We start from the raw sequence: 10,217 nt of genomic DNA on the forward strand, positions 1-10,217 counted from the left end.
GATACACACCAAACAGGATGTGTAAATTATTATATAATAAGTATTGTGCAATAGCAAGAAATTTTCAATTGCACAGTATTGCACAATAGCAAGAAATCTTCAATTGCACAGTATTGCGCAATAGCAAGAAATCTTCAATTGCACAGTATTGCGCAATAGCAAGAAATATCCAATAGCACAATATTGCGCAATAGCAAGAAATTGTCAATTGTACAGTATTGCGCAATAGCAAGAAATATTTAATAGCACAGGATTGTGCAAAAGAAGATACTTCCTATAAATTGCTTATTTCTTGACCAATTTCAATGGGGTTTTATTCTTGATTTCATGGGGTTCTTTAATATGCTGAATCTAACCGTGTATTTAGTTTTTGGATTTTGGGGCCCGTTTTTAAATTGGTCCACATTGAGGTCCAAAGGGTCCAAAATTAAACTTTGTTTGATTTCATCAAAAATTGAATTATTGGGGTTCTTTGATATGCCGAATCTAACTGTGTATTTAGATTCTTAAATTTTGGTTCCGTTTTCAAATTGGTCTACATTAAGGTCCAAAGGGTCCAAAATTAAACTTAGTTTGATTTTAACAAAAATTGAATTCTTAGGGTTCTTTGATATGCTGAATCTAAACATGTATTTAGATTTTTGATTATGGGCCCAGTTTTCAAGTTGGTCCAAATCGGGGTCCAAAATTAAACTTTGTTTGATTTCAACAAAAATTGAATATATGGGGTTCTTTGATATGCTGAATCTAACCATGTATTTAGATTTTTGATTTTTGGGCCCCGTTATCAACTTTGTCCACATTGAGGTCAAAAGGGTCCAAAATTAAACTTTGTTTGATTTCATCAAAAATTGAATTCTTGGGGTTCTTTGATATGCTGAATCTAACCATGTATTTAGATTTTGGATATTGGACCATAATAGGTGAATGTCCAATTTAAAATTTTTAAGTTCTTAGACCACATTCAATCTGTGTTAGAAACCTATGCTGTGTCAAATATTTAATCACAATCCAAATCCAAAGCTGTATCAAGCTTGAATGTTGTGTCCATACTTCCCCCAACTGTTCAGGGTTCGACCTCTGCGGTCGTATCAAGCTGCGCCCTGCGGAGCATTTTGTTATATACTACAGAAAAAAAATGATTTTGACCAGAATAGATAACAAAACATATACATTTACTTTCAGTTATTTCTCATTGCTACCAGAAGATCTGAAGTCCAGTTACCAAACAGCTGATAGTGGGTATGATATGTACCTCAAAGATGCCCACAAACAGGTACTCTTTTAATAACTATTTTGTCAATATTCTGCATTTTTTCTAGTTAACAAAGTTTGGATTTATCATATTCTGTTTAAGGGAACCATATTCTTGGTGTCACTGTCAAACTGAAACCTTTAAAACTTATATTTCTTAAATTACCGTTAAATTCAGCAGTGTTTAATTCAAGATTTTAATAATATTGTGTTCTTAATGCTGCTTGCAATGTCTTAAATAATAATTAACTGTTTTGTTCCACTTTGAGTACATAGGTTTTAAATTTGTGAAATGTGTTGCACAATAGAGATATTTTATGCTTGTCTTATTAATATACAAGAAATCCAATTTTAAGGGGCATTAGCTGCCAAATTCATGTTCATCGATTTGACCCAAATTCTTATATTTTATTTATAACATACTAAAATGAATATCCAATTTACAAAAAGTCCAAAAGAAACAATTAACAATGCATGGGCTTGCTATAGTGTTACAGCCTTGCGTACATATTTTAGAGCAGTGGCCATCTAAGATGACCTCCGAAGACTGCCATAGGTTGTGAAACCAGATATAAACATAAATATATTTATTAATAGATAGTGAGCACATGCACAAAAATATATGTAAATCATCGGTTTACCTGTATTAAGAATGATTTTTTGTGGGCCGGATCAGTCAACGAAATGGTTATTCCTGGTTGCTCCCTTGTTTCACTTTTCAATGTTGACATTCTTTTCTTTTTCATGAATGAGCAACATGATTATCACACATGCAACTTTCTCCTCTAAAGATCATATTAAAAAGTTGCATGAATACAGATTCAAATGAGTTGAATTATTGACTTGCAAGTCAATAATACACCAGTAACATTTTTTAGCTTATTTTGTTGAAATTGAACCAAACTGACTGCTAATATAGGGAAATGTTTTTCTATATTCTGCTTTTATAAATGTTTGAAACAAAAAATATTCATATATGATTATTTTGTTGAATTCCTAGCTAATGCTCCTTTGATTAACCTTCACTATAGGTCAGAATATTTTTGTAAGGATAATGTTACTATATCGAAAATTAAAAAAAAATCTAGGACTGACTTGAGGGAATATTCAAAACCTTCAATAAAAAAACTTCAATTCGCCTTTCAGAATCTAAAGGAACATGTGGAATTTCATTGTTTGTAATCCAAAATGAAATACTATCCCATTATTGATAGCATTTACATCGTTTAGGATATTGTTATCCAATCACAAAGTTGTGGTATCCGGTATACGCTTTTGAAACTATTACCTAGCATGCATTAGATGCTGAAATGGCTAATAGGTTCTATTTATGATATGAATTCTCCTTTTTCTCTTCAATTTTAAATGAAAACAAAATTTCAAAAACTCATTAACATGTAAAAAAATTAAATGTGAAATTGAAGTTAATTCCTATGTTCTTATGCACAGGGTGTAATAAATACTATATTTCTGTATTTCAGTACAGTGATATGTGTGAAATGTGCCATCCTTGGTCATGGCCTAAAGAACCAGTTACATCAGAGGTTTATCACATGAGCACATTCTATGAGGGATCATTCCTTAGGATGATTTTAGACAAACTGTCCAGACTCTTAGACCAGGTCAGTGGGATTGACAGCTTTAGACTGTTTTATACCTGAAGTTCTGATTTTGTACTACATGTATAAACTAACTTATATTTTGCAGAGATTTATTAGAATGACTTTCTTGATTAGAAAAATCATGCCATTTATAAATCTTTATGAATTAGTAAAAATTGTATTTCTCTTTATTATAATTATGAAAACAAATTGTGAAAATATATAGATTTGAAGACATCAAGACTTGGATGAATATGGAAACAAATATCTATGAAAATAAGTATGGAAACCTATCCTGGAGTCAAAGAAGTTTGCCTGTTAATTCTGTCAATTGTTACTCGATAAAGAACTTTATGATCATAGCAACTTCAAACCAACATACATTCACCCTGTCATGAAACCTTTTCACACCAAAGATATGACAAACATTGTTACCAATTCTTTAAAAATTCTGAGCAGAACCTAGGCCACTTTATGAAATTCAGTAAAATCTAATACATTCACAATGGAAATATTTTTTTCTTCAATTTTTTGATAGTTTTTAATTTACTGTACATTTGTAATTTTCAGAGTTACACTATAAATCTACAACTGACATCAGTGATAGCCAAATTAGCATCCATACCACATCCAAACCTACAGGAATTCTTTATGGATCCATACCTTTGTCTTAAAGACAATGCTAAATCTCTATTTAATGTACTACAAAAGGTAAGAAATAGATAACAGGCCACAATCATAAGATAATAAACCAAACACATATTTCCAAATGGGATAACCACCTATAGAAGTATATTTTCACTGTATTTGACCCCCACCCATGATTAAGATTTCAAAGAGCTTTCCCTATGTATGTTTTTATGGAACAGATCTAATGAACCAAATTAAAACTTCAATATAAAAAAATAGATATGGTCTTCAGATGAGATATTTCTAGTCTTATACTAAATATTTTGTATCAATCTTTCCTTTTTTATGGTCCAGGATTTAAAAAAAAAACCAATATATCAGTTTACCAAGTTTTGATAGCAAATTACTTCTAGCAAACATTTTTTTATCAAGTCTGTGGAATGATATTTTTTCAGTTGAAATATTTTTATGATAATGAAGATAAAAATAAATAAGATTGCCTTGACTTATATTTATACCAATATAAGGGGTCTATATAAAGCTATATAAGATAACTTATACTTTGGATTCATTATTAATATATTGGGGTTTTATGGAAATCTGAATTTTAGTGTCCAACAAAATGCAAATCTTATATAGTATTGTTTGCAGAAATTATTAAAACCACAAAAATACAATTTGTTCTGAAATTTAAGAAAATTACATCTACATAAAACATGTAGAGTTCAGATCTCTATTGTAATGACCTTGTTGAATTATATTTTAACAGGTTGCTAATGAAATAAAAACTCAGCTAGGCAGAGATCCAGAATTAGGCAAAAAACTGGTGATAGCTAGAAAGAGTCTGTTAGGGGTAATGCCTTCAATTAGCAGGTACTTGATTATCAATTACACTAAAGTTGTTCTTAATTAACTGTATTTTAAACAATAATAGATAAGTGAAGGATATGGTACAATAATGGCATTATTTGACCTCATTTTTCATTGAAATTTGAAGAGTAATATTTACATTTATGTGTACTGGTATATTGAAATAGACAATACAAAACTAAAAACAAATAGTTTAAGATCCATTATATTGCAACTAATTGCAGTTATGACACTGTGAAAATTAATGGTCGATTAATTTTGAAAAGGTTTTTGATTTGAAAATATTGAACAAATGTATGTATCAACTAGATGATATGACCAACACATCCCATGTAAATATTGATTTGGCTCTGGCATGAGCTAAATATTTTCCACCAACAAATATGTGTAAAGAAAATAAGCATTAATGCCATTTTGTGAAGAAAAAAAAAATGTTAATCTATTGACAAATTTTGATGAATGTTCAAAATATTTGAAAGCATTTACTGTTTAAACTTGGCACATACCTTTCAATCATGTTAACTCAAAAAGTCTAATAATTTTGTAATACTTCAATTTTTTTAGGCCAAATATAGCCCTTAATGCACCTCCTCCTTTGAACATTTATAACAGACTTTAGAATTTAAAACTTTGTTTGACTTGTAAATTTAGATAGTGTTCATGAAATTGTCTTTTAGAATTTGTTCAGTTGAATTATTGCATGATAACCTACAGGTTTAGGCATGTACTTTATCTTTGATTGATTAGTAAAACTATGCATGTCAGAGTTAATTGCATTTTGACAAGATTGTGAATAAAGCATGAAAATTAGAAACTAAGTTGTAATATTGTAATATACTGCATTTATGTATAACAGTTTGAGACAGAATGTGCATGACAACAGGTAAGTTTTTTCTCCTACACAAACTGTACAGTTGTCACCCTTCTTCACTATGCCTTAAGTTATGGGATACTTGCATGGGTAAAAAAAATGGATAGCAGGCTTATTATCTCCCTTTAACAACTACACAAACAGTACAGTTGTCTCCTTTCTGCACTATGGCCTTATCTGATACTTGCATGATTTGTAGGTGGAAAATTTTGATTTGCATTGAAGCCATCATTTTGATGTTGTGCTTATTGCTTGGATGGCTAAGATGTATAAAGTAAAATCACAAAAATACTGAACTCCGAGGAAAATTCAAAAAAGAAAGTCCCCAATCAAATGGCAAAATCAAAAAAACAAACACATCAAAAAAATGGATAACAACTGTCATATTCGTGACTTGGTACAGGCATTTTCTTATGTAGAAAATGGTGGATTGAACCTGGTTTTAAAGCTAGCTAAACCTCTCACTTGAATGACAGTCGCATTAAATTCCATTATATTGACAATGATGTGTGAACAAAGCAAACAAAAACAATAGGTAAAAGTGTCACAAATAGGGGTAAATAGTCTAATTAGGTAGGTCACATTCGTGAAAAGGGAACGGGATTGTAGTTACGACATAAGGAACATTTCCCATATCATCTGTGAAACGGATATTCCATAACGGTCAACCAACTCGTGATGGGGTCCGTAAAATTTACAAAGTGATGATTTCAACTTCACCATTTGGAACTCTTGGATTTAAAATTTAAATCCACAATTGGGAAGCTGAAATCATCTCTTTTGTCGTAAAGTTTTGTTTTCAACCGGCCCTCATAGTCAATTTCTAGATATAAGTCATAATCAAATGGCACAATCAAAAGCTCAAACACATCAAACTAATGGATAACAACTGTCATATTCCTGACTTGGTACAGGCATTTTCTTATGAAAAAAAATGGTGGATTGAACCTGGTTTAATAGCTAGCTAAACCTCTCACTTGTATGACAGTCGCATCAAATTCCATTATATTGACAACGATGCGTGAACAAAACAAACAGACACAATAGGTAAAAATTTCAAAAATAGGGGTACAGCAGTCAACATTGTGTTATCATCTTAATCACTATATATGAAATTGTCAACTAGCTGCACTTTTGAAGAAAAAAAATCAATTGACCTTTAACTTGTGTATGTTAAAAAAATGTGACATTGTTCCCATTATGCCAAGTAATTTTTAACTGAGTCCTTTCATAAACTTTTATTCTGGTTGATTCAGTTTTGCATGGTCTCTGATTAGATTGGCTGTCCTAAGATTAAGAAAAGTGTTATACGACTTGGTTGTCAAAACATGACCATGAAGGAATAAAGGGTTTCAACAGTTTATTTGACAACCATTAAATTTCCACTGTTGTGAATCATTTTATGAAATAATCATGCAACTATCTGAATCAAAATTTATCCTTTGATATTGAGCTTGTGTATATGTAAAGCAATTGTCTTTTGTATTGTCTGTCAAAAAAGATGTTAGTTTTTTAAATTGTAATGTGATAATTATATTATACAGAGTTCATCTAAAGATATGAAGGAGATTTTTTTATCTATGCAAATTAAAAATATAATGAAAAGCCATACTGTCAACCAGAAGATTTTTTTTATGTTTGCTTTTCCATTTTTTTCCCTGATATAACATCCCATAGATCATTCCCATAATATTATATACTGTTCTCTGTTCCAGTTAAGCTTGAGAAATCTTTTTTTTTAATTTTTATTTTTGTTTTGTTATAATGACAGTTTCTTAAAATCAATCTGTATTTCAGTTTTGTCACATTTCCAAAACATTTACTTTTCCTGCATGCATTAGAACTGAAGTTTTATGAAACTTTATGCAAATTAGTATCACAAATAAGTTTCAAACTGTAGTTTACTGAGATGCTCTAGCCAACATATCCTTTATTGTATAGTTAAGTGGTAAAGAAAATGGGGAAACTATTTCTATAAACAACTCTACCTACAGTTTTCAACCAAGATCTTTGAAACTCCCATTTTTCCAGACTTGGCAACAGTCATTGTTTAGCAACATTTTCAAAGAACAGTGTCATTTTTGTGTAATCAACTATAGTTTTCAACCCAGAAACTTCATGGACTGATTTTACACTTATTTAGGTTGAGCACCTGCTATAACAGAAAAGTTTGAGCCATTTTTTAACAAAATTAAAAAAAAAATACAATTTTTTGAAATCAACTCCTTCTGCAGTTTTCAACTTAGATCCTTGAAACTTCACAGAAATGTTTGCACCTTTTGATGTTGTGCACCTCGCATAGTATTATTGTTTAACAAAATTGTTTTATCCATTTTTTTTATGCCCCCGGCGTAGCGGAGGGGGCATTAAGTTTTACCCTTTCCGTCTGTACGTCCGTCTGTATGTCCCGAAATTGGTTTCCGTTCTCTAACTTTAGTTTGCCTCAACAAAATGTTATGAAACTTATACACAATGCTTATTACCACAAAACACAGATTAAGTTTGAATTTGGGTGGTGCACTTTTACCTTTGTAGAGTTATGCCCCTTTACAAATGGAAAAATTGCTGAATTTGTTGTTTCCGTTCTCTAACTTAAGTTTGCCTCAACCAAATGTTATGAATCTTATACACAATGCTTAATACCACAAAACATAGATCAAATTGGATTTTTGTTGGTGTCACTTTTAACGTTCTAGAGTTATGACCCTTTACAAATGGAAAAATTGATGAATTTTTGGTTCCCACTCTCTTACTTAAGTTTGCTTCAGCCAAATGTTATGCAACTTATACATAATGCTTATAATCACAAAACTAAGATCAAGTACTAATATAGGTATAGTCACTTATACCGTTCTTGAGTTATGTCCCTTTATAACGTTATATGCAAGTGGGGGCATCATCTGTGTCCCATGGACACATTCTCCATTTATTACATATTTAAATATTAATTATAGACGGTTTTCAATTAATTTAGAAACACTCTGCTCAACCCAGTCATTTGAGTCATTGATCCATTTTTTCATCAAAAGACAAAATAGAATTTATTTACATGCATCAGAATGTCTCAAAAATATGATAATTGTGTCACTGTTATCACAACATCTATATATTTTTTTCTATGATACTCTGGGTGAGTGTAAGGTAATATTTCCTGCTAAGCAGAATGGAGCTGTGCACAAGTATTATTGCATGCTGCTGTTAGTGCTTGCTTGGTTTTGGTAATATTTCTGTCAATGCATGTTGTCTCATTTAAAAAAAAATTATGTCGCAAATTATATTAAACCCATTTGTATTATATACATCTTCCATTATAATATATACAATACATGATTCACAATTTTCCTAGTCCTTTCTAATTTCATATCATAGGTTTAAAAAATAATGTAAATTTTATTATTTTAACTGTATAATAATCAATTTTGTTGTGAGCCGAATCAGTTTTCCTGCTTTCTTCCATAATTTCACTTTTTCAGCTGACATCCTTTTCAAAATAACTGGACATGCTCAGCACATGCACAATCTATCTCCAATTGAGGTCACATCATAGATCACATGCATATGGATCCAAATGAGGCCAATTAAATGTGTTGCAAGAAGATTATATATCAGTAAACTTTAAAGGAAAAAATACAAAATATCTAGAAATGTAAAAATTTTGAAACTTACTATTACAAAATGAGATTAAAACCTGCAGCATTTATAATTTTGTCCACTTTTGTGCATTATGTTCCATTCAAAAATTTAAAAAAAATGATATTAGTATGGGCATTTGACAGATGTACAACTTTATATTTTAAACATATATATATTGTACACTTTTGTAGGCTTGAAGGTCAGAGCAGATTAGAGGCTATTATTGTATTTGAAGAATTCTGTAAAGAAATGGCTGCCATTGTATTTGTACAACACCATGCTGTTATGTCCAGATCTTGAGTACAACAGACTTATTTATCTCTAACCAATCATTTTTATTTTGAAGTTTCAAAATGTACATATTGTTTGAATTTGTTTGTTATGAATCATGCTTGAAAACCAGTGAACTGTTGATTATTATTTGTTTATATGAAGAGTTAGGAGAAACTCTAATAATGTGTATGTCTACTCCACTCAGTGGACAAGCCATAGACTGGTACCTATGTCAATCTTTCTGTCATTTAATAAACCAACAGTTGTCCTGACTTTTTTTAGTTATGCCTGTAGGAGCTGATTTTATTGTATGTCATTGATGAATTGCAGATAGAGAGTACTACATGCTATGTTCTAGATGACAAACTTTTCACAAATTTTCTGTCATTTCATAGGCAGAGGCATTTGTGTTGTCCCAACAAATTTAGTTTTTCATGATTTCATTGTATATTAAAATGTCTCTTTTTTGTATCCTGAATTGAACTGTGATGCATTTTGTTTTTTGTTTTTTTATTGTTTAAGAAATAGTTCTAGGATTGCTAAACCTTTTTATTTACATATTGAATGATTATTTTGAAATTTCACTACAGCTGTGGTGTGTTTTTTCTTTTACTAGTCTATGTTATAACATTGTGTATTGTCTCAATTTTTATATTATATCTGCCAATTATAGAATGTTTCATGAAAAGTTAAATTAATGTTTATCATATGAACTATATATTTGAAAGCAATCATTGAATATTAAATGCCACAAACATGAGATTTATTTACAAATAAAAAGATATATGATATAAAAATGTAATGAGGTAATACCAGGAAAACTATTTTTTTTTATTGTGTATATGAATTGGATTTCATCTCAAAATACATAATAATAAATGAATACATGATATTCCAGTTGCAAAATGTTATGGTGGAGGTTACTGTTTTCATCATACTTCTCTCCCAAATATTCTACAAAATTAAAATGCTTTTGATACAACATACAGCATGTCAAATGTTTATTGGGCATTGTAAACAATAATAACATACCCTTGATAAAAAGGCATGATCATGCAAAGGCAGGCATTTTTAATTTGAAAGTA

The 10,217-nt window shown here is 30.4% G+C and overlaps 1 protein-coding gene across 2 annotated transcripts in view; it reads left to right on the top strand.

Moving 5' to 3' along the window:
- Positions 1 to 10,217, top strand: part of LOC127735679 (FHF complex subunit HOOK interacting protein 2A-like) — a 36,181-nt gene extending 25,964 nt beyond the window's left edge. Inside the window, exons 12-17 of one of the 2 annotated variants that reach the window (XM_052245936.1) lie at positions 1,186 to 1,276; positions 2,736 to 2,876; positions 3,426 to 3,566; positions 4,255 to 4,358; positions 5,212 to 5,238; positions 9,051 to 10,217. In XM_052245936.1, coding sequence (XP_052101896.1) covers positions 1,186 to 1,276; positions 2,736 to 2,876; positions 3,426 to 3,566; positions 4,255 to 4,358; positions 5,212 to 5,238; positions 9,051 to 9,159 — 613 coding nt within the window. In that variant the 3' untranslated portion in view covers positions 9,160 to 10,217. The remainder of the gene's footprint in view (positions 1 to 1,185; positions 1,277 to 2,735; positions 2,877 to 3,425; positions 3,567 to 4,254; positions 4,359 to 5,211; positions 5,239 to 9,050) is intronic. The other variant, XM_052245937.1, reaches the window with a different exon arrangement.

The sequence above is a fragment of the Mytilus californianus genome, unplaced genomic scaffold (genome assembly GCF_021869535.1).
Source record: "Mytilus californianus isolate M0D057914Y unplaced genomic scaffold, xbMytCali1.0.p SCAF_3, whole genome shotgun sequence".
NCBI lineage: Eukaryota > Metazoa > Mollusca > Bivalvia > Mytilida > Mytilidae > Mytilus > Mytilus californianus.